Raw genomic sequence first — 25,875 nt, 5'->3', positions numbered from 1 at the left:
GAATGCCTGGTGGATCCAAAGCTGGTATTGGCTGCAATTGTATGACTGTCAAAGGAAAGAAATGAAAGAAAACACAGCAAGAAACAGGCATCCAGTAGATAAATATATATACCCTGGGCCCTCTGAACTGAAGCTAATCAGTTCCAAAGGTTCACTTGTGATTTCCCTCCAAAGAGCCTAGCACAAAAAGACTTCCTAAATTAGTTAGTTGTTGAGTTGGATAGTTGAGAGTTTGGGTAACAAGGGAATATGTGTCCTGGAGTAACCCCCACACAGAAAAAGGGAATAAAAGACTGAGATAATAGGGGACCTAGAAAAATATTTTACTAGATACAGAAAACAATTGGCCTCATCTCCCACGTGGAGAGACTACAGGACAAGCTGTATCTGTATTGGGCCCATATTCAGTTCAGTTACCCCAAATATAAATATTCTCCAGAGTATAAACCTCCCTGGATGAGAAATTAAACTGTTCTTTATAAACATTTCTATGGGAAAAATGCAGCCCGAGCTTCAAAAAGCCAACTCATAAACTTGAGGAACCCAGCCCATTTGTAAGTTCAGGTCGCTGTGACATTCTAAATGTTCCTTAACAAAAAAGCTGACTTCTCTGTAACGCTGCTCTCATTCTTGCACTTCTGCATTTTCTCTCATTCTAAAAATCCTACATATGGATAGATTTTCTTCATTTTAAAAAGAAAAGCTGACATCCTTCTGTAATTTGATCCCAATACCAAACAATATAATGTACTTGAAATCTCATTTCCTTTTTGACTTTTATTATTCTTCAGTGTCATTACTCCCTCTACAGGTAGAAGATGTAAAATCACCAACCTTGATTCTAGTAGGTTTTTGAAGTAAACCAAAAACACAAGTTAAAGAAAAAAGTTAACTTCCTCCTTGGGCAAGTGTTAATTTAACTAGAAAAAATGTACTCATTGTAACTTTTGCAATAAGTAGTAAATTTCCTATTGTCATTCAAGTATCCAAGTAAGCCCATCTAATATTTAATACAAGGATCATATAACCTCTTATGAGACTAGTTATAGAGCATAATATTTACATGGGCAAATAAGAATTATGGAATCAACAGGCTCAACCTTATCTGGAGTCTAGGATGCAGATCAGAGTCACATAAGTAGCAGGTATGGCTTAGTATCAAATTTGATATAAAAAATAAAAGATAGTAAAAAGGCAACCCACGGAATGAGGAAAAATATGGGCAAAGCATATACTGACAAGGGATTAATACCCAGAATATATGTAGGTGAATAGATGGTCAACATCACTAGTAATCAGGGAAATGCAAATCAAAACTACAATGAGATGCCATTTCATACCCATTAGGATGGCTATTATTACAAAACAACAACAAACAAAAAACAAATGTTAGCGAGAATGTGGAGAAACTGCGAATGTGGAGAAACTGCAACTCTTAAAGAACTGCCGGTAGGAATGTAAAATGGTTCAGCTGCCATGGAGAACAGTATGGTGGGTCAAGAAACTAAGCAGAATTACTCTATGATTCAGCAGTTTCGCTTCTGGCTATATACCCAAAAGAACTGAAAGCAGGAATAGACACTGTGCGCCCATAGCAGCATTATTCACATCAGCCAGAAGGTGAAAATAACCCAAAATGTCCACGGATGAATGGATAAACAAAAGGTAGCATATACATACAATGGAATATTACTCAGCTTTAAAAAGGAAGGAAATTCTGACACATGTTCAAACATGGATGAACTTTTAGGGTATTACACTCAGTGAAAAGAGCTAGATAAAAAAGAACAAATGCTGTAAGATTCTACTTATTTGGGGTTCCTAGAATAGTCAAATTCATGGAGACTGTGGAATGGCGGTGGCCAGGTAATGGGGAGTCAGTGTTTAAAAGTATAGAGTTTCAAAGTAAAGAGTTTCAGCATGGGAAGATGAAGTTCTGAGAAGGATGGTGGGGATGCTCGCACAACAATGTGAATGTATATAACGCCACTAAACTGCATGTTTTGTTATGTGTCTCTTACAATTCAAAAAAAAGCCACTCAGGCAATTCCAATTAGCAGCCAGAGCTGAGAGCCAGTGTCCCAAAGACCAAGGAAATAAGCCAAGATCGGGAGAGTGCGACAAACTGATACAAGAATATGTCCTTTCAAGCGAGTATATGTTTCTGATAAGAGAAAGAGAAAAATATATTATCTGGGATTCTATCATTTCATAAATACAAAACCTTCTATTCTATCCTCTAGAGAAAAGATGTCATCTTTCCATACTGGCCCTCTTCAAAGTGTTAGTAACATTTACATTCTTCTCACAAAAACTTTGTAACAGGATCTTCAAAGTCACATACACGGGACTTTATTGAGAGTTTATGGGCTAGAGGTACTGAGTATCTACATACTCATTTATGCCTCAGAACTGTCGCCAGACAGCTAGTAAGTGGCAGGGCTGAGACTCAACTAGGTCTGTTAGACTCTTAATATCTCTCTCTCTCTCGTTTTGAGCCCATTAACTGAACATTATTCACATATGCTCACTTTCATGTCACTGGTGCTCTTGCCACCTTCTCAACTCCTATAATCGAAGCTTCTTTAAAGTCCAGTTTACATTCTAGATCATTAGGGCCTTTCCTGAGGTCATCACAATGAGAGAGCCAGACATTTAATCTCCACCTTTTTAATGAGAAGGTTGCATTGTTACTTATGTCCCCATGACCAAAGCCCTAGGAAGATGCTGACACAACAGAGGGAAACCAAACAAAAGAAACCTCTGGAGACCCAGGATGGTCTGAATGTGTGTGTGTAGGATGGAGGGGAGTGCCTCTGCCTAGGGCAGGAGGGAAGTGCTTGTGCTTGTGAGAAGCTAAGACAGGAAGAAAGAAAACAAGAACTTAGAAATTCTGCTCTCAGGGCGCCTGAGTGGCTCAGTTGGTTAAGCTGCCAACTCTTGATTTCAGCTCAGGTCATGATCTCAAGGTTGTGAGACTGAGTCCCGCATCAGGTTCTGCACTCAGACAGGAGTCTGCTTGAGATTCTCCCCCTCTCTCTCCCTGCTTGTGTTCTCTCTCTAAAATAAATTAAAAAAAAAAAAAGAAAAGAAATTCTGCTCTTGGCGCTCCCTCCCAATCACCCTGCATTTGGTATATGCTGCCTCACTGACGGAAGCTGGGCACGCTGGTCTATGTTGAGAGTAAAGGAGGGCAGTCTGAAAAGAAATCCTGCTGTGAAGCGCTGAGGGCAACAGGTGGGAACTAATCCCTGATATCCACTGTCTCACTCTTCCCTCTCCACACCAGTGAGCTGATGAATGACGGCAGAAGATTAAAGCGTACAGTCTTTAAATCTGCTTTTGTCCAGCTCCTCCTCAAAGGTGAGGAGTTGTGTCCTGAGATGGTGTACGGTGACACCTGTAGTCTTGTGGGACCTGGGCTGGCAACCCCACAGCTTACCTACTTTCATCCCTTGAGGTTATCACTGGGGCTAACACAGACTGCAGCAGTGGTTCTCAACCCAGGCTGCACATTAGAATGATCTGGCAGCTTTAAAAAACTGGTTAGATCAATTTCTGAGGTGGGGCTCAGTTACAGTTTTTACAAGGGTCCCCAGGGACCCTAAACAGCCTGTCTCCTTCTGCATTACTTGAGAATAGCCAATACACAGTAAGACAAGATATTTGAGGACTACAAGTATTTCATGGAAGAAAAACAAAATGGATTCTAAATTATATGAAATTCAGAAAGGATAGACCAGATTAGGAATTTAAACTTCTTAAAATAACAGTAAGAGATTTAGAGTGTAAAAGAAGAAAACAAAAAACAGTACAGAAATATTAAGTCTAAAGAATATAATAGTTGAACTAAAAAACACAATAGATGAGATAGATAATAGAACACATATACCTGAAGGAGCAGCTAGTTGGAAGACCAGATCTCCCAGAAGAAAAAGGAAGAGAAAAACCACCAGGAAATACAGTTATGAAAGACTAATGTCCACATAAGCGATGCCCCAGAAAAAGGAATAAAAGTGGTGAGAAATTTAGTTCAATAGATGATGAGAGATAATTTCTTCAGAACAAGATGAAAAAGGTCAGAACGACAGGGTCAGCTCTCGGTATCAAATAGGAGAGAAAGAAAAACCTCAGAGCTGGTAACACTACAGTAAAATTTAAAATATAAAAAGACAAAAGATTTTCAACAGAATGCTTATCACACATTAGATATGCAGTAAGTGTTTATAGAAAGCAAATCAACAAAAACATGAAGACATCATCGAATCTTTATGAGGCAGTTATACCAAATCCAATTCTACAAGAGAAAAAAATAACATTATTAAATAAGTGTTTATGGGAAGAATGGAATAAGGACATTTAACTCATTTAACTATTAGTCAAGTGTCCTACATTCCAAGACTATAGTTAAAATTGCTTCTGGCCAAATTAAAGTTTTATCTGTCTGTATATTTCTATTTAGGCTCCTCTTTTGAGGAATACCTAAAACCTCTACTCTCAAGATAGGTCTCAATAAAGACAGATCTTGGCTAGTTTAGGCATGTGCATTTGAAACACAACACACTATCCTTTCCACGTTATCCTTTCAGAACATATAATTAAAAGCCCAAAGGGTTCTAATTTATGTATATGTCCTCCGGGAGTTGTGGAGATGAAGTGGATGAAACAGGCAGGGATTTAACTGCCAAACACCTCCAGCTTTCTAGTAATAGTCAAAAAGCCAGAGACTTCTCATAAATACGTTCTCAAAGGAAGGCTTTGTATCTTTTTTCTGCCCATTTTTTTAAGTTATGCCGGAGGCTCATAGAAGTTCTTTAGTAGTGGCTTACCTGGTCAATATCAGCATTTCTTGGAAGAAAATAAACAATATTATTAGTGATCTTCCGGGAAAGCCTGAAGATTTCAAAGGTGGACAACAGTTAAGGAACGGTAACAAAAACAGCAGTTAATTTCTGATCAGAGACATGTTCTTATGTCATAACCCAAATGTATTTTGATATGTAACTAAGAGACACACATTTAGATCCTCTAATGGAACCTAAAAGAGAATTAAGTAGCAGATTTTGTAATTCAGATGGGTCAGAGATTGGAAGTTAAGCCTATTCATTCGATTATCCTTGTGGAAAGCAGCCAAGAGTCAGAAATACACTTTCTCTTTCTGCCATTTCCTAATTATGAAAATAGAACAGGAAAGCATAATACTACCTCTTTCCAGTAAAGAATAAAGACAAGTAAATCTGGTCATTGTGGATTACATTCTAAATTTTAATCAGCAATTTAGAAACATGCTTCCTGTTAGAGTCAAACAGATGATTCCTCTGGGGAGGAGAGATAAAGAAAGGGACAAATAATAAAAACTATTCTTTATGAAAGAAGGGTTTGCTTCAGTATCTTGGAAGAGTGACAGGAAACATTTGAAGATGCAAAGAGAATTAGCACAAGCCAGTGTAAGCTGAAGAAAAGTTAAGGGATGGTCACCTAGAGTCTACGGACAGGTCTTGAGGAAACTCCCAATTTCCAAGACAAAAATTTCAAGCAATTAATATTTCCTAATTTTTGTTTTCTAATGATAAAATTGGACAGTACCCGAAGGAAATATGACTTCACATCTGCCATTCCTCTTGGAAATCAACCACCACTTAATTTTTACATACTGGCTTTTTATGTAAAATAAACTGGAATCCCACTTCACTAATCCCTCTATGAAACACACACACACAACACACACAGTCACTCACATGCACACCTTTCTCTCCATAACCACTGTTTGAGTAAACTCTCAGCCTTCCAAAGGATATCCATCAGGAGACATCATGGTCCTGATGTCAAAGGTCTCCGCAGTAGCGTAGTCTGGTCCTCCCCAAGGGGGGCTAAGAAACACAACATCAGCCTTTAAATGTGAAGCCAACAGGAGGAAATCTCCACAGATGAATTCTATCTTGTCTGCTACTCCATAAACTTCTGCATTATTGCGAGCAAGATCAATCTTCACAGGATCAATATCAATGGCAATCACTAAAAGTGGGAAAAGAAGAGTCAATGACACTGACCTATAGAACAGTTCATCTTCTGAGCAATCTGATTTTTTTCTTGGTCTAAGAACTTTTTTTTTTCTTAAAGATTTTATTTATTTGACAGAGAGAGACACAGCAAGAGAGGGAACACAAGCAGGGGGAGTGGGAGAGGGAGAAGTGATGCGGGGCTCGATCCCAGGACCCTGGATCATGACCTGAGCCAAAGGCAGACGCTTAACAACTGAGCCACCCAGGCGCCCCGGTATAAGAACTTAAAGACTAAGGAAGTTTGCCACATATACCAGAGATAAAGACCTTAACTAAAAATTTTAATCTAAATTAGAAAGATTCATTTGTGTAGTACCAAGAAAATGTGACTGAAGGACCTGGCTTTCAAAGTTGTGTCACTCAGCTTTTCCAAAGTAAGTAGTGACAGTTGCCACATAGTATCTACTCAGAGTTAAACACATGCTCAGCACTGTGCTCTGAACAGCCTGAGCAGCAAACACTTGGAAAGGTCACTGACTGCATGTCAAGCCTATAACACTAGGATTTCAGAAACGACCAATTTCCTAAAATGAGATGCAGCCTCCAAAGAAAGACAAATTTGACAACTTCTACAGAAAAGCAAATTAAAACACATCTTGACAAACCCATATAGCCAGCTTATGAAGAAGAAACGTAAAAACATCTGCCGATAATGTTTAATGAGACATCTTAGGAAGAGGGAACCGACAACGTTAGGTTTTCATCGAATGGGTTTTCATTTAATTTATTGCAATTTCATAATTAGCAATGCAAACATAAGTTAATTTTAGCTCACTCCTATCTGGCAGTCAATAACTCAAGTGCACCTGTATGTGCACCAGTGTGCTGGTGGCAATATTTTATATTTGGAAGGACTAAATGGAACCCTGATGCATTCACCATGGTTGTCATGGAAACATAGTTGTTTTCTAGAAAATGATGTTTTTTAAAATTTGTTAACTTTTGAGAAATAATGCACTAATCACTTGAACAATGAATATAAGCTCCAATTACATGTTGAAATCATGCGTTTACAATGCTATTTTTTTTGTTCTAAGTAAACTAACATTCGTAAGAGAAAAGATGAAAATGTCCTTTTTAGCTATTCAATCTGCTCCATTTGTAGTACAGAGACAGATGGAAAGATATGCTGACAACACTAGAAACTCAACAGGAAAATGATTTTCAACATCAAATATATTCAGTCAATCCTCCTGTTTTCATCTTTATTTCTCCTACAGGCTGCTTTGTTTTTAGGCCTAACAGAATGTAAACACTCAGTCTATCATGTAAATAAAATGCTGGCAAATGCTGGATGACATTATACAGAACTGCACTGTCCAGTAATGGTAGCCACTAGCCATATGTGGTTATTATCTTTAAACTGATTAAAATGAAATAAAGAATTTAGATCCTCAGTCACACTGCCACATTTTTTAAAGACTTATTTATTAATTTGAGAGAGAGAGAGTACATGTGTGCACGCATGAGCTGGGGGAGGGGGAGAGGGAGAGGGAAAGAGAATTCTCAAGCAGATTCTCCACTGAGCGTGGAGTCTGACAAAGGGCTCCATCCCAGGACCCTGAGATCATGGCCTGAGCTGAAATCAAGAGTCGGCTGCTTAACCCACTGAGCTACCCAGACACCCCCACACTGCCAAATTTCAAATGCCCAAAAGCCACATGTGGCTAGTGGCTATCATACTGGACAGTGCAGATACACATTTCCATCATCACAGAAAATTCTATTGGATAGCAGTAACACTGAAGTACACAGAAAGGGAAAAAAATCTTTAACATCGAAGTGCAGAACTTTGTGGATTCTCTAACCATTCAGTTGAATATATGCCTAGACAACAATTGGGTCTGGGAGAACATGACAGAAGTAGCCTTCCTTTAGCTTTGGACCCACATTAGATATTTTTCTTTACCAAATGTGTACTAAGCTACAGAAAGCCTTGGCAAGAGACCTATATTCATAGAGATATAAATCTACAATATGGATGGTTTCCATAATATTTTGAAAAAATTTCCAGATCTATTTGCTACTGTATCACAGGGCAGATATTTTAATTGTCATGTTACGATACAATGTCAAAATGATGACAAATTTGAAAAATTTTGAGGAAAAAATCATTTTCATGCAATAAACACTGATTTGAGCTCACAGGACTGACTAATCTGGCAAGCGCAGAGAACTTTGAGAGTAAATAATGAATTTAAGGAAAACAGGAAAATAAGTCCTATTCCAGTTATGTGAAGACAACTTTTTTTTTTTTTTTTAAAGATTTTATTTATTTATTTGAGAGAGAGAGAATGAGAGAGAACACATGAGAGGGGGGAGGGTCAGAGGGAGAAGCAGACTCCCTGCCGAGCAGGGAGCCCGATGCGGGACTCGATCCAGGGACTCCAGGATCATGACCTGAGCCGAAGGCAGTCGCTTAACCAACTGAGCCACCCAGGCGCCCTGAAGACAACTTTCATTCAGGCTATTAGGAGACCATATAAGGTGAGAAGTATCATGCCCTAGGGCATGATTTAATAAGGGTTACAGTTCATCAGCATGGGTCTGGGTCTTCAATGTTAAGTTTTCCTTCACCATTTTCTAGCTTCTATATTATGCTTCCAGAATCATACTTTCCTAGTTAATATTAAAAACTTTATATAAATTAATGAGACTTAACTGTAATTCACTGAAATGGAAGCTATATGTATAATACAAAGATGTTGGGGAAAAAAAGCATCTTCAGAGTATGACTTAACAATTAATATCTTTGAAATGTCACATATACTATACTTTTAAAAGAATTTAAAAAGAACAGGGATATCAGAAAAAATGGAGTAAAAATCCTGGCTTCATGACTCAGCTATGCCCATTTGGGCAGACCATCCAATTTTATAGTTTTCTTTTCCTTAGGAAATAGCACACATACAACCTGCTTGACATAGTTCCTGGCACATAAATAGTGATAGAGGGTTTCTTTTTCATGATTCCAAAGTCAAACAACCACAAGAATGATCTAATACTTAGAAGATTTTTAGAGTTTTACAATGCACAGCTGAAAGGCAGAGGTTACCAATTTAAAGTCTCCCTTAAATTGAGGTTAAATGATGTCCAAAGTCATAAAGGTGGCAAAGCTGGAACTCCCTGTCCATTCTTCTTCTAAAGAATGGTTTCCCATTTTAATATTTTTAGTTTTATATAATGTTATAATCTTGGCTTCACCAAGCTGTGTCCGTGTAATCCTGGGCAAGTTATTTCATCTCTTTATTTCCCAGTTTATCTGTGAAACGCAGATAGTAAAAGATACACCTCACAAGATCACTGACTAATAAATTAATACATATTAAGCACTTACACCAGTATGTGATACAAAGTGTATGCTTACTATATGCTAGCTATTATTATTTTAAAAATTTGGCATTAAATTACTAATTATATATTAAATCTCAGCAAAGATAGGCTAAAGCAAAATGAAACATTTACTGAATAAATTAAAAAGAAATTACTTTTCTTCCTTTGATGGCTAATTACCTCTCTTTCCTGTTAAGGCAAACTGAATAGTATTTCCTCCAACTCCACAAAATGCATCTACTACAATGTCACACTTGAAGGACTGGCTCACCCGGCCAGCAATGTGTTCAGCAATCTTCTCAGGAGTAACTGAAAACCAGCCCTCTGTGAAGGGAAGAAGAGTATTTCTGTTAAGATACTCAGTTTCAAGAAGCCAACCCAAGCATAAACATAGCTAACATTACTATATATTATATATACTTAACCAAAACTTAGTTTCTCTTTTTTTCTTTTTTTTTAAAGATTTTATTTATTTGACAGAGACAGACACAGCAAGAGAGGACACACAAGCAGGGGGAGTGGGAGAGGGAGAAGCAGGCTTCCCGCTGAGCAGGGAGCCCAATGTGGGGCTCGATCCCAGGACCCTGGGATCATGACCTGAGCTGAAGGCAGATGCTTAACGACTGAGCCACCCAGGCGCCCCTCTTTTTCAAAAATTATAAATTACTTAGTTTTAAAAAAGTTCCACAAAGCTCATTATACAAAGGAGCAGTACCATTTCCATTCCCAATTTCCACCAAAGCAACCGCCTCAGTTCTTGCCTGATTCTTTTGTAATATACTTCCAATAATTGAATGTAATTTTAGTTTTTCTGTTTGAAGTATTAACTACTGACTATTATGGAAAATAGAAAGTTAGCTATCCAACTGGCCAACTCCCCGAACTCCACTGAGTTTCCTGATTATTTCATTTCTAACGGGTAAGCAAATTGACCTCCTTTCCCAATAGAATTAACATTTTTTTCAGAAAGATATTTCTCTGAACAAAATGATACACCAATTTTCCTGTTCCCTTTCCTTACCAAAACTTTAAATGGCTCCTTATTACTGGAAGAATAAAAATAGACACTTCTTTTATAGAATTAAACAGCTTTTATCCAGTCTTATTTCTCCAAACTCCTATGCACTTTCTTCAATACACAACATTTTGTAAATAATTATAAGAGGTCACAGAACCCAAAATTCTAACCCCAGATCAAGCCTCCTAATTTTGACAGTTAATAAAGACCACTGTTTAGCCCCAATATGAAACTAAGCATCAATTTGTAGAACTGAATTAAGGAAGGTGTTCAAGACATAGCAGGAACACTCACAGAAGAACTTGGTTTCCAGTGTTAATTCATTAGTGTCTTTCTGCACTAGGTATTTCATCATCAGATGTTCTGCTTAATAATCTATTGATTCCTTTTGCTATCTATCCTAAAATATAGATTAGGTATAGATTAAACCTGAATGTGAAGTTTTAAAAACACATATATATCCAAATTGAGAGATACTGTTGAAAATAACTGGTCACTTTTCTTTGGAAAATGTCAAAGTCATGAAAGACAAAAAGGCTGAGGAACTATTCCAGATGAAAGGAAACTAAAGAAACATGAAAACTAAATGCAATACATGATCCTATACTGGAAGTAAAAACAAATGCCTTTAAAGACATGATTAGGATAACAGATTAAACTAGAGTCTGGACTACAGATGATAATACTGTAGCAATGTTAAATTTATAATTTTACCATTGTTACGTAAGGTATCCTTGTTCTTAGAAAATACACACACAAGTATCAAGGGGTAGGAGCAACTCGATCAGAAACACACAGAATGATAAAGCAAATGTGGCAAAATGTTAAAAATAGCCGAATCTGGGTAAAGGGCATTATGAAAAATTTTTTACTATTCCTGCCACTTTTCTGTAAGTCTGAAATTATTTCAAAATAGTGTTAAACATTATATATAATTTTTACCTCTGTCCAATTTAATCCCATCATCAAAACGGGAGAAGAGCCTGTATCTCTGGGCCCAGTATTTTGCCAGCTCAGGAACAGCAGCTATCTCAGGAGGCAGACCAATTACCTTTTTGTTCTTGTTTTTTTTCTTCTTCTTCTTCTTTTTACTTTCTGCTAAAATAAAAGAATATAAATACAGATGCTCACTATGAAAAAAGGCAATCATAGATGAATTCATCTGAAGAGTGCAGCCACATTCAGCATTTACAGTTCGGGAATGTACTGCAGACCATGCAGGCCACAGCACCCCAGGAGAAGCGGGAGGGCATACTGCAAACAGCACTGACTTTAGATTACAGCCTCTATTTTGCTATTTATAAGTTCCCTGAGCTTGGACAGTAACCCAGGCTCTCTGAGATCCAATTTTTAATTCTTCAAAAGGAATGAATGAATAATATTTCACCTACTTACTTCACATGATTATTAGGACATATGTATATATGTCCTAATATATATAAGTATAAAAGTTATTACTTCTGTTAGAGAAGACACTGTTTTAGTTGGTCAACTATAGAAATCCAAACATTTCTCTTTCCTTCTTTAAAACAAAATCTCCCAAGAACTGATTAAGCCCCTAACTTCCAGCGTGGTCAATCCTCTAAATCCAGACGTGACCTGAAGGTCGTATGGCCTCCGGGAAATTGAAACAGGTCACTGCTTTAATGTTAATAGAAAAGGATCTCATTCATTCAGAGACTGACTTTTTCTTAAACAATTTTTATTAATTTGGTTATTTGGTTTAAGTTCTGAGCAGATTAGAAACAACTTAGAAAGAGTGCTGTCACAGCTAAGTATAATGACAAGAATTGGTGTTGGCAAATAAAACTACTACATTTAAATGATCCTCAAGGATAGGACTATGTCTTAATATGGTCATCTGATCATTGCAAAGAGCACAAGGTGTCATCAACAGCAAAATGTACTAAGAGTTTTTTGGGAGAGGGGACACTAATATTTTGAGTGAACAGTTCCTTACTGTCCAAGACCATCATGTACACGACATAATGTTAAGCAACCCAAAGTACTAAATGCCAGCACCCCCAGGTCATTCTAACAGCCAACATCTTCCAAATGCCCCTGAAGTGGTGGTATCACCCCAGCTGAGAACTACCAGCACTATGAGGCAAGGTAATTAGGGAAGTAGGAGAGGGCGGGAAAATGGGACTGAGGAATCAGATAACCTGGTATTGAGTCCTAGCTATGCCACCTACTGGCTCTGTGATCTCAGGCAAATTTCTTAGTTTCTCTGAGCTTTACTTTCTGTATTTTTAGAATGAGGATAATCCCGCCTACCTCACTGGGTTATTTTATAGATTAAATGAAAATAAGGCACATGAAGGCATTTTAGAAATCTGCAAGTACCCCATGAACATCAGTTGTACATGACAATAAAAAAATTTAAAACTACCTTAAGTACGCTTTTTAGAAAGGCAAAGAAGTATAGATACACAGAACACAGCTCTACACACACACACACAGAAAAAAAAATTAAGATTCAAATGAGGTATTTTCCTCAATACTAAATTAAGAAAAGAGACCATCACAATATAATTGTTTCATTAGGGCAAGTCTGAAATCATTCATCAATAAAAATGAATACATATCAAATGAAAATTTCTAACCCATAAAAGCCTCAATGTTCCACTGAGTACAATTATAACAGAACATTTACTGTAGAATACATTCAAACAGTGCAAAAAGGGCATAAAGTGGAAATGTGACTCTGTTCTCCATTCATTACAGGTAACTACTATAAATACCTTATGTCAGTGTACCATCCAAACAATAACTACCACTACCAACAACCATACCACAAAAGCCAAAGGGAAAAAAAAAAAAGAATTATCAAAAGGAAAACCAGGGCAATACCAAATTTCAAGAGGGATAAAAGGGACCGCCAGTCACTTTTAGCCCAGGGAAGAGGGTAGTGGCAGAGACCAATACTTAATGGCATAGACAGAAGTACTGTTTTCCCATGTGTTTGGCCTTTTGTTTTGTCATGCTTGCTCAGCCAAGAATGTAGTGTTCTGGCGCCAAAACATAACCACTAGCAGCATATTTACACTTGCTGTGCCTTCTCTCTACTGAAAAATAAACAGCAGCGAATCCTTAGGTATAGATGATTCATAAGTGAAAACTAGGGAAGCACATTATCTAAACTCATTAGCAAGTTGAAGCATACTTAGTCTTACCTTCAGTTTCTACCTGAAGAGAATCTGGTGTAATCTGAGTAACACCATCTTCCTTATCTGTAATAGCTACTACTGTGCTGTCTCCTTCATTTTTTTTTGTTTCAAGTTCATCAGCTGAAGACATGGCATGACACTTTTCAGGCTCTGGATTACTTGTCTCCAGTGGGTCATCACCTTTTTTAACAGACATTTCTTGTTCCTCTGAATCACTGCTTGTGCAGGTGTCTTGCACATTGTCATAAGAAACTGACTCCTGTTGTGCTTCCTCCTCCATTGGTTCATTAATCCATTTTAGGAATTTTTCTACCTGAAATTTTAAGTTGTCACAAGCATGAATGAATTCCAAATTACATAGAATATTCCCACCTGTTTTACCATTTGGACTTCACTGAGAAGCTGTTGTAATTATTAGCTCTAATAAGTACACTGTATCATACAAGCTAATTATACGTAAGTAATTCTAACTACACTTTTGTATCTGGACATATCATGATCTTATTAAAAATTTCTTTAAAAGGAAGAAAGTATCAGATTAAACACATGACAATGAACTTCCTATAATCAATTAACACTAAGAGGATAAAGCTGAACTGTCCCAGTAGCTTTCCATAAAAGGCTTCTAACAATATAACCATACAATGTGATATTACCATTACAAATGTACCTACTAATTGTTGAGTCATTATTATTAGCTTTTCAAATTATACAGACCTTTCTTCAATGGCCCAGGCTATGTTTAACTGTACTCAGCATCAAAGATAAACTCTAAAAAGATCTAGTGCCCATCTATCTGTAAGAAAAAGAGCGCTATCTTAGAATGCAAGCTACCCTTTAATGGGGCAGTAGGCCAGTAAAATGATTCCTAAAAACTGGATTTCTTAGAAACGTTAACAAGGGTGTTAACAGATGATATGTACTTCCTTGCAAACTTCTGTAACAAGAATATTCTTCATAACAGATCTTCGTGACCTTTCTATGAGTTAGGAAATTCGAAGATGAGCATAGACAACAACCCAGAATCTTCAAAGGGACTGTACCTATACATCAGTCGGATATCTAATGATACAACAGCCTATTTCTTTTCTCCCTGGCAATACTTAGCAGTTATGTTTCTGCTATTTGTCTACAGATGGATGTATGGGGACTATCACATCCAACATGTAGAAAGTTCTATAAGACTGATTGGTCTGATATTGGGAAATGTGTTCCAGATATAACCAGGGCCACTAAAATATTAAAATATCACCAGCAGCCAACCCACCTGAAATATAACAAAAATAAAGCCAGCTATAAATCTGTAGCATGTTTTGGAAGAATGCTGAAGTTGGGAAGGATAATGTATCTTAAGGGTAAAACAAAGTCATCACAGGGTCTGAGATTTTGTTTTGTTGACTGAAGGAGCTGCTGGAGAGGTAATTGATACAAAGGTTTTGCTCACTAGAAGGTGTTTTTGTTTTTTTCTCCTATAATGGATAAGCATCACTCATCAAATCAAGCAAAAATACTTCTAATTACCTTTGTTTTTCAGGTGCTTGGACAGCAGGTATAACAGAGTCCAAGAGAGGGGACATGAATATTCCAGTTAGCAGTGTAAATCACTAAATTAGCATGAGACTACTAGGATGAACTGGTTAGTGCAACGTTTGATCAATCACCTCTAGATGACCTTAAAATTAAAGCTTACAATAAATGCTGGACCAGAAATTGACTTCCAGGATCCTACTTAGCCTGAGGCAGATGAGAAATTCTGTTACTATGTATACGAAGCAATTTTATCCATTTATCTTCCCAGACACTGATACTAGCTTTCAAAAACATCCTCTTTTTGTATTACTACCAACTTATTCTATTTCAAATTTGGTTCACATGATATATGCCTTTAGGAAGCAAGGGGAAGACAATTTTAGGTACCCTTATATCTGGTAGAAACAGGATTTCCACTTGAAAAAAATTTTAGGGAGTCAAGCTTACAAAATGAAATTTTATCTATAAATAAAGAACAAAATTTATACGTACCTTAGTCAAAGTTTTGCTTTTTTTGAACGTTTTTTCTGACTCTTCAGTAAAGAAAATGTGTTTGTTTTTCATACTTATTTGTCTTCTCATGTCCAGGAACTTTGACTTATACTTCACATTCTTCTGTAGGTACCTGACCTGCCGATGACTGAAATTTGAAATTCCTCCGTATCTGTGACCAAACCAAAGGAAGTTGACTCAAACCTTAAGTTCTATGAGTTTGTTTTCTTATATGAAAAGAGAATAAAACTGACAATTTTCACTATTTTTCTACTAGCAGCCACCATTTTAATTTTATTTTTCTAAATTATAACAATTATGAAATAAAGTTCGAATGTAGAGGAGTTTAAGGTCTTGGTTATATGCTAATTTCCAAGTAAATGTGAAACACCAGTTGGGGATATCAACATACCTTATATGTAACAGAAAGCAGATGTTAAAATGTAATAAAGAAATAGCAGAAAAATATAACCCCACTGCACGTTAGAGAAATATATTCTTTTCTCATGGTGAGATGATACCAAAGTGCTTTAATACATATTTGGGTACATTTGAATTATTTTATTTATCTTTTAAATTTTTATTTAAATTCTAGTTAGTTAACATACAGTGCAATATTGGTTTCAGGAGTAGAATTCAGTGATTCATCACTTACATACAACTCCCAGTGCTCATCACAGATGCCCTCCTTAATACCTGTCACCCATCTAGTCCATTCCCCACCCACCTCTCTCCATCAACCCTCAGTTTGTTCTCTATCATTAAGAGTCTCTAATGGTTTGTTTCTCTCTTTTTTATTCTTCATCTTCCCATATGTCCATCTCTTTTGTTTCTTAAATTCCACATATGAGTGAAGTCATATGGTATTTGTCTTTCCCTGACTGACTTATTTTGCTTAGCATAATACACTCTTAGCTCCATTCACGTCATGGCAAATGGCAAGATTTCATTCTTTTGGATGGCTGAGTAATATCCCATTGTATGTATGTACCACATCTTTAACCATTCATCAGTCGATGGACATTTGGGCTCTCTCCATAGTTTGGCTATTGTTGATATGAATTATTTTAAAAGTGGTCACTATTTTTTTAACCTAAATTAATCTGAGCTTACCAAAGAAGCAAACCCCTATTATCAAAATAATTAGAGAATATCTGCTGATCTAACCATCTGAATTTTTCTAGTCCTAAATCATATAGATGTGCTACAAAGACTTCTTTGACCATATCGAGCCTCATTTAAGTACCTCTTCCACAGTCCCACAGACTATTAGAAACTTAAAGTGTAATATACAATTTAGCACTTATAAACTCCTGAACAGTTGAGTGTTAAATGTCAGGTGTTATCTTCTAGCCATATTATAAACCTTTATGCTTTTCTTTTTTTTTAAAAAGATTTATTTATTTTATAGACAGAGCATGCTCACACAGTGGGAAGGGGCAGAGGGAGAGGGAGAGACTTTAGCAGGCTCCGTGCTGAACATGGAGCCCTGCCCCACGACCCTGAAATCATGACTTGAGCTGAAACCAAGAGTTGGACCTTCAATCGACTTTGCCACCCAAGCGCCCCAATTTTATCCTTTTTAAGTAGAATTGGGAATCCTAAATAGAAGAAAAATTAAATCCCAGGTAACAGAATAAATCTCCACAAATGTATACTAGCAAGAGCCACCCAAGTAATTTCTCAATAAAATTATATGTGGGTAGAAATAAATTCTGCCAGAAATTTAAACATGGCAATATTGGGAAAATATTTTATATTACTTATCTTTAGGATCTTTAGTTTTAAATACTTATATGAGCTGCAACTGCCTTCAAGTACCATAAGGAAGAGATCACTGATAGTTAAAAATATATTCATAGTATTATAATTATGAGCATGTATTTCTGAACTAATTTGGATTCAACTTATAAGTCAATTTTGAGATCTATGCCCTTTTCTTGCTGACTTCATAATACACAGGTATCAGTTAAAATTTCACAACTAACAAAGTAAGTTTCACCCCTTAGAAACATCAAAGACCTTAATCTTGGTTTAAATCACTGGTGCAAGCTAACATAAATGGTAAGACTTTAGTGTGCCTTAACTACTCAGTTCAGTCTTCATGCTATATGCAATAGACCCTTCAGTTTTCTTATATATAATTTAGTTTTCTTACATTTTCTTCAGTTTCAGATTTCCTATAAATCTCAGATTTAAATGCTTGGGCATTTAATCCCAGAGAAAACTTATACTTTCTGTATACAAATGTTCATAGCAGTTTTATTTGTAATAGCAAAATACCACACACAATCCAAATGTCCTATTGCATAGATGAATGGTTAAAACTGTGATATATCCATACAGTGAACACTATTCAGCAGTAAGTAGGAATGAACTATTGGTAAATGCAAAACCTTGTGGGGAACGTCAAGCGCATATGCCTAGATCTTAGGAACAACCTAGAAGTACATACAGGGTGGTCAATTAAACACACAAGGACTAGATAAATGTGCATGTACTGGTAAGTCAGGATGTTCATGGTACATTGTTGAGGGAAAAAAAAGCAAGCTGCAGAACATGTATAATATGATTCTATTTTTGTGTTTTATAAAAAGGGAGTAACCTGTTTATATGTACATAAGCATAAAAACACATGAGTAAATTAGGAAGGACATATGCCAAACACTGTCTACCTCTGAGGAATGATTTGAAAGACTAGAAGGTGTCTGGTTTTTTTCTCCTATAATGGATAAGCATCACTCATCAAACCAAACAAAAATAATTCTAATTACCTTTGTTTTTCAGGTGCTTGGACAGCAGGTATAGCAGAGTCCAAGAGAGGGGACATGAATATTCCAGTTAGCAGTGTAAACCACTAAATTAGCATGAGACTATTAGGATGAACTGGTTAGTGCAACGTTTGATCACCTCTAGATGACCTCAAAATTAAAGCTTACGATAAATGCTGGACCAGAAATTGACTTCCAGGATCCTACTTAGCCTGAGGCTAAGTAACTCTTTATTACTTCTGTTTTGAGTTTTAATGTTTTCATAATAAAAAAGAAAAAAGGCTCCTGCAGATTTGAACTTTTCATGACATGCTCCCTTTACATATCAGATGTATACAAAGGTAGACATGTGAGATGCAAGGTGAAAAAGGGAACCATGCTTAGAAAAGAGCTTGGCCTGAATCCTCGATGTGATCCTGACCAAGTCACACCTCTGTGGGCTGCAGCTGCTTTATCCATGAAATTGTAATAATGATATTAGATTGCTATGAAGTACAACTGAGTTAACAACACATCAATATATCAAATGTGCAGTAATCTTTCTATGAGAGGTTAGTGTTTTAACTGTAATATCTCAAATTCTATCAAATCCATAACCATCATTAGCTATTTGAATATCAGAGAACTTGAAGATATCTGAAGTGTTAACGATTTCAGGAAGACAACAGTATATCTGTTATATTTATATATAATTACTTTTGTCCTGAGCCATGCTTGAATCCTAGAAGGGAACCATTGTCATCAAAGTCTGAATCTGGGTTTTCATCAATGTCCAGTTCGTGGCTAAACAAATAAACAAGAGGTAAACAGCAATAAGCCATTCCATCCAGAGCCCACCAGTGCAGGCAAATATCAAAAGATACATATAGTCAACCTACACACACTTTCCTATTGCAACAGTCAACTACAGCTCCCAAATCCAGGAAGACAGGAAAGAGTAGTTTAATCAGATTTTCCAAATATGATAAAGTACCCAGCAGTGTTTGGAACACAGCAATAAGTACTCAAATCCCAATTATCTCTGTTCTTGAACATGGCACTAATACAGACCCCTCCATTTCCCTTTGGAAAAACACCTGTAAAAACTGCAGCCTTAAACTAATCTCCTAGAGTGATATTTTTAGTTTTCCTTAAAAATGAAGACAGAAGCATTTGAGAAGTATCAAAGCAACCAAAAAAATTACAAAAATATATATATATCAAGAAAAATAAGGTTGTGATACAAGTGATAATAAGTAACCCATGATCATCGATCTATTAGGGATGCCTTCTAGTGATCCCTACTACCTGGTGACAGTACCAAGTAAGAGAAAATGGTGAGAAATAATTCTTACAAATTAAGTTAAGGTCACTGAACATTTACGGTGGACTTACTAGGTTCCAGAAATGTAACCTAGTCTCTGCCTCCAGGAACTAAAGGAGGAATTAACCAGCACTGTATACCAGGTAGAAGGAACACAATGGAGGCATGCTTTTATGTATATACTAAGTTACTGAGCCTCCAAAGCTTATATATTGTTTTTTTAGAAGCTGTATGGAACATAAAAGTCTTATGTGGAACACTTCATATCCTGTCAAAGAAATAAAATGTTACCAGCTAACATCTGAGTTCTGCAATGTCCATCCTTTTCTTGTATTTTACGGAATTAGCATTTAACCATATCCTACCTATATTACTTGCTACTTGTTTAATTTTACGTATCAACAGTATACTAGCACTGCTTCCAGAAGAGTTGGTCTGGGTGTTAGACTTGGAGCTGCCATTGTTTTGCTATGTAACTCTGGGCATAGCACTTAATAGAACTTCCTTGAGAGAAACCATATCAACTTATCTATTAGTTAAAAGCTGTCATCCATTGATAGCTACTGTCAGATATATTACATGCTAGTTTTTGTCTTCCCAATGAGCTCATAAAAAAAGCAGCAGTTCCATTTTAGAAACAAGAAACTGTGGCAGAGTAAGAGTTGGGATTTGCTGGGTGTTCAAAGATGCAGCGTCTTGCTAGCATGTCTTGTCTTTTCTCCTCACAGGATTAACAGTACTGCAATATAACAAGTATTTAAAGCCACTCCCTCATGGACACAAATGTTTATGCTACCACACCGTGGAGAGAGGTAATATGCAACTTGCCTCCTCTTGAGTTTGCTTGGCTTACGTTCAGGTGGATCTTCTTCACTCTCATCTCCACCAATACTGTTGGGACGTGGTCTTTCTTTGATTGTGTTTGCTTCTGAAGAGTCCTGTGAATCTAAAGAGGCAGAGATATTGCAGTGGATTTCCCCTTTAGCTTAACAACTCTTCTGCCTTTTGTAAAGGCCATCAAAATATTTTTGTTACTTTCCTGCAGTGAACTGTACATGCACATCAGGCACAGTAACAGACCACATCTACCTATTTTGTGTATCTACACTCAGAGTCTGAGCATAAAAAACCTATAGCTATGTCTATCTATTAAAGTTTAAAAGTTTAAAGTTTAACTACTTAAAAGTTTTAACTACTTAAAAAGCAAACTAAAACTACTTTTTCCTCATAGCTGTCCAAATCTACACAAAGTAATCCACAGTTACCTTTGTGATAGCTGAACAGTTATCACATTTTGATGGAAATTTAATTAATTAATTTGAGGGAGAGAAAGAATCTCAAGCAGACTCTGCTGAGCATACAGTCTGTCATAGGGCTCTATCTCATGACCCTGAGATCATGATCTGAGCCGAAATTAAGAGTCTCATGCTTAACTGAGTGAGCCACTCACGCACCCCACATTTTGATGGAATTTTAACTTAAATCACTCTGAAGACAGCATAATACATTGATTAAAAATGATTTCTCCTTATTAAGAAGTAAATACATTTAGTTATCTCTAATATAGCTCTTAAATTAAAAGTAATAGCAAGGTAAGCTCCACCATTTAGAAAGAATATTTTTAACTTGTGGTAGCTCCAACTGAGGCACCTGTCTGTCTTTCTTCAGACTGGCACAAGGTGAGTGGGTGGGACTGGAAATGGGAGAACTGTCTGCAGTGTAGACAGTGAGAGGCTTTGATTGTGTGGAAACAGACTACTTCAGGAGAACACCCAACCACAAACAGAAGAAAACATACTTACAAAGAAATGCAATATATACCTGTGTGTGTGTTTTTAAAAGATTTTATTTATTTATTTGAGAGCAAGAGAGACCGAGAGAGCATGAGCGGGGGGAGGGGCAGAGGGAGAGGGAGAAGCAGACTTCCCGCTGAGGAGGGAGCCCAATTCGGGACTTGATCCTAGCACCTTGGGATCATGACCTCAGCCGAAGGCAGACACTTAACCTACTGAGCCACCCAGGCACCTCTATACCTTGTGTTTTGATCTCAAGGCAGGATCTGAAACAAATTAAAACCCAGAATTCTCAGATTTATCCTGATTGCACTCACCGTGGGACTAATTAAAGAAATGGACAATCTATACATATAGGTTAGGAAATAGGCAACAGATGGCACAGACTATGAGGTTTTTACTATGTTTGACAAAGGGAAAAATAGGAAGATAAGGGAGGATGATCAAAGGAATAACATGAAGGAGTAAGACAAGGGAAAACACATTGGGCAGTATACATATTTCAGGTTTTATGGTCAAAATCAGCATAGAAAGTAATCAGGAAAGTATAGAAGAGTATCAAAAGACCAATGTAAAATAATCACATTATTTACAAAAATAGGAAAATAACACCAAAATAGAAAGGAATGAGAATACCCAAGCAAGCTCCATCAGAAGAGCACAGAGATAAATTAAAAAATACGTAGAGCCCTTCAGTAACTCTCTAAAGGAAACTCTCAGCTAGATGAAGATCAGCAATCTGAGGAGCAAAGCAAATCCAATTGTTAAATAAAATGCCAAAACCTTTTACTTCATATAGGAATGAGGCTGAGAAGAAAGTCCTATATTATAAACCAGACTTTTCTAGCACCAAACATCAAGGATGCCAAGAAGACATCTTAGTGGCCTTCCGGAAATTCAGAAGTTATAAAAATTTTCTCCTCTCTCATTTTCCTGGTGCCATCAGTTAGAATTCTCCTTCCCAGGAAGAGCATTCTTACCAACCTCTGACTTTTCTTAAAACACCTCTCACTGGCTTTCTTTAGTCCTTTCTTTAGTTCTTTAGACACCAGTTTGCATGATAGGTTTTGTTTTGTTTTAAATCACTTAGGCTAGAGTCAACCAAGTTCCTTATCCTGAAGTCAACCCTTCCAGTTATAAATTAATATCATGCCCTGTTGAGATTCCCTACAGAGCAAGACTTCATTTGTTCTGAAATAAATTCCAGTATAACTTACAATCAGATTTGTCTGATGTCCACTGTGTACTCTGAACCATTCTCTAATATGCCTCCTATAAATTCATTTGCTCCACAGAAACTTGGAAATTCCACACTCTATTAAATTTCTCAAGGGAGTTCCAAGTTTTAATTCACTGGCCACCTAGGTACAAGTGGAAGGAATGATACTTTTGAGAACCCTTAACAAATATTCTTTTTATTTACATGAAAAGGTAATAAACAACTTGTGATATATGGATTAAATCATATGATACTATAAAATGTAGTTAGCATTGTGTAACCCTTCCATAAAGGATAGGTGTTAATTATTTTGATCAGTAGGTTAATCTTCCCAACTGTTATTTAATAGGATAAATCTTGGCCAATCTTACCCTGAGCTGGTTGGTTTGTGCTTCTGTTCCCAGACAAGCTGCTGTCCTTGGTTCCTCCATTACATGGTTCACTCTGGCCAGAAGCAGGGCATTCTCTGCTGCTGCTGACTTCACTTAGCCACTGACGTCCATCACAACTTACTGAAGAATCTAACTGGCTCTGTTCCACTTCCTCTGAATTCAAACTTATATTACTAATTCCACCAAGGATTTCATTATGCTCTTCATCACTTGAACTAGAGCTTTCACTATCAATTGTAACAGATGGAGATGGAGAAGACATTAAGTCTGCTTTCATGCAATTCTCATCTTTCTCATTGTCAACTTCTATTTTAGACCCACAAGTATCTGGTTCACAGGTTTGTGAGGGCTCAAAAGTCCAACCCTGAGCTTCCCAATACTGAAATTGTTCCAAATAATACCAATAAAGTTGACTATAATGTTGTTCCCATTCCTCCTTTGTATCAGGAATGTTCCAAGGTTCAGAACATAGTATCTGATCTGAATGTTTTTCTTGCCAGCTTTGCCATAATAGTCCTCCACCATATTCATTCCAATACTTTTCCCATTTTTCTGTGATTTCTAGCTTTGGAGATAATGTATTTTCAACAGGAAGATTTTCAGTTTCAATGTCTTTTTTGGTTTGAAGTTTACATGTTTTGGTGCTCTCATACTGTTCAACTGAAGATGGATCATCTGAAGCCAAAATGTCATCTTCTTCATATTCTTGTCTCCAAGATTCTCTCATAATTTCATCTAAGTACTTCTTTTGATGTTTTTTCTTTTTCTTTTTTATTTTAACTTTATTTCTAGTATTCATAGACACCTACATAAGATAAATAACTTGAATATAAAATGCATCTCATAAACTGTAATAGAAAGAGAATCCAAGTCTATTTTAAACATTAAATTAAATAATATACCGTCAAACCCCCATCCTGGGTTTTTAGTTATACAAACAAGTTAATCTTACTATTTATGTTTCCAGGAGGAGGAAAAATCATACATGAATGTATATTAAAACTTGCAGTTTTAACTAATTTATAAATACGTTTAAAAAGAGATGGAATGCTCTAGTTTATGAATATTAAAAAAATATTCTTTGTTGTATCTTATGAAGAAAACTAAGAAAAAGAAATATAAGTAACTTACCTCAAAATTCTTATGTGCAGATATCCCACCAAACTGAAGTGGTAGTCCCATACTTCTCATGAGTTCAGCTTCAGAATCAAGTTCACTTTCATCTAGGCCTAAGCCTTTACTGTCATGTGACTCTGCAGTGCCACCTTCCTCCTCTTCTGTAGCTTGGTCCCCTACAGACAGCATTTGTTAGCTTCATTTTAGAGAAAATGTAGATGCAGGTTTTTTTCAAAGGTTTATTTACTTGAGAGAGAGAGAGAGAGCGTGCACGTATACACGCAAGCCCACATGAAGGGCAGAGGAAGAGGGAGAGAGGCAGACTCCCCTCTGAGCAGAGAGCCCAACATAGGACTCAATCCCAGGATCCTGAGATCATGACCTGAGCCAAAATCAAGAGCTGGACGCTCAACCAACTGAGCCACCCAGGCGCCCCTCATCCTCATTTTAAAGAGGAACCTGAGACCCAGAGTTATGCAAATGTTATGATTATTAAAGGGTAATATACACTAGTAAAAAATAGCCAATTAAGAATCAGGAGACAACTTCTAGTCTGGCTCTGCCTGCCACCAGCTGCCCATTCAACTTACACTTACTGAGCATCTCCTCTGTGCTGTGCACTGTGCAAAGCACTGAGGATATAAGAGGGAACATGGCAGAATAACCACAGGGAAAGCACTTACATTGACATTCCTTATATGCAGTATTAGTAAACTAGATCAGTGAATTTAAAATGATGATTTGTGGAGTTTATTTTAGGAGCTAGTAATAAGAGAGGTGAAAGGTATGTCTTTAGGCCCTTCATGGATATTTCAATCACAACTGGGATTTATAGTCTGTGACTCTGAGCGAGAAATGATTTAATGAAAGCTATTAAAAGTCTGAAATCCTCTGAACTGGAAGATCCTTTCAAACTCTGATTCTCCCAGAAAACCTGTTTTATTATAACAAAACAAGTTTAGCTTTATATTAATATGGTTATATAAAAGTATATCACACCATTAATTGGACAAATGCCATTCAAATGCTCTATTAACCATTTAAAATGTGAGATAAATATCACTTTATACATTAGCATACTCAATTAGGGCTGAGCTACACTCCAGCTAAATGATCGTAGACAATAGAAGAGTTAATCTTACAAAGCAAAAATGGAGACTGTAAAGAAGAGGAATCTTCTGTGTATAAATTCTACTAAAAGAAATTGGGAAAAAGATATCTACCTAAATAATAAAGGGGACTCCACTCACCATTCCATTCAATGAACTTATGAAAGTTCAGGAGGGAGCAAATAGGAAAAACAAATGTGCTTTTATGTTCCTTTCATGGTATGCATATTTTATGTTCAGTAGGAGCCTGGCGTCTAAAGAAACCTTATTTGTACATTACATTGAAATACAAACCAAACACTTCATTCAGTGATCAACTGAAGAAACAGTGATTTGTTCCATCATTGTGAGAGTTAAAGGATTTTTAAGGGTAACATGATGTGCTTTACTTGTGCTGACTTTAGCCTAGAACTCACGCTAGTTTTCCCTGTATTTAGAGAAACAAAAAAGATCTGTGTGGAAAGAACAAATGGGGTCATTGAGGGAAGTCTAAGAGAGAGCAAGACGGTTTTCAGCTAACTAGGTGAGACTCAAAATACATAACAAATTCTATTTGTTACTTGGGAA

At 36.7% G+C, this 25,875-nt stretch overlaps 1 protein-coding gene across 5 annotated transcripts in view; it reads right to left on the bottom strand.

The window, feature by feature from the left end:
* The window catches only part of TGS1 (trimethylguanosine synthase 1), a 39,434-nt gene that overhangs the window by 7,425 nt on the left and 6,134 nt on the right, over positions 1-25,875 (bottom strand). For 2 of the 5 annotated variants that reach the window (XM_032421557.1, XM_032421561.1), the window contains exons 3-12: positions 24,215-24,375; positions 23,063-23,888; positions 20,508-20,625; positions 19,073-19,159; positions 15,606-15,777; positions 13,590-13,896; positions 11,356-11,511; positions 9,576-9,719; positions 5,799-6,015; positions 4,830-4,908 (exon numbers count right to left, since the gene is read on the bottom strand). In XM_032421557.1, coding sequence (XP_032277448.1) covers positions 4,830-4,908; positions 5,799-6,015; positions 9,576-9,719; positions 11,356-11,511; positions 13,590-13,896; positions 15,606-15,777; positions 19,073-19,159; positions 20,508-20,625; positions 23,063-23,888; positions 24,215-24,375 — 2,267 coding nt within the window. The remainder of the gene's footprint in view (positions 1-4,829; positions 4,909-5,798; positions 6,016-9,575; positions 9,720-11,355; positions 11,512-13,589; positions 13,897-15,605; positions 15,778-19,072; positions 19,160-20,507; positions 20,626-23,062; positions 23,889-24,214; positions 24,376-25,875) is intronic. The other 3 variants (XM_032421558.1, XM_032421559.1, XM_032421560.1) reach the window with 3 other exon arrangements.

Source organism: Phoca vitulina, unplaced genomic scaffold, assembly GCF_004348235.1.
Source record: "Phoca vitulina isolate PV1807 unplaced genomic scaffold, GSC_HSeal_1.0 scaffold25, whole genome shotgun sequence".
Classification (NCBI taxonomy): Eukaryota; Metazoa; Chordata; class Mammalia; order Carnivora; family Phocidae; genus Phoca; species Phoca vitulina.
This window is presented reverse-complemented; position numbering and strand designations above follow the sequence as displayed.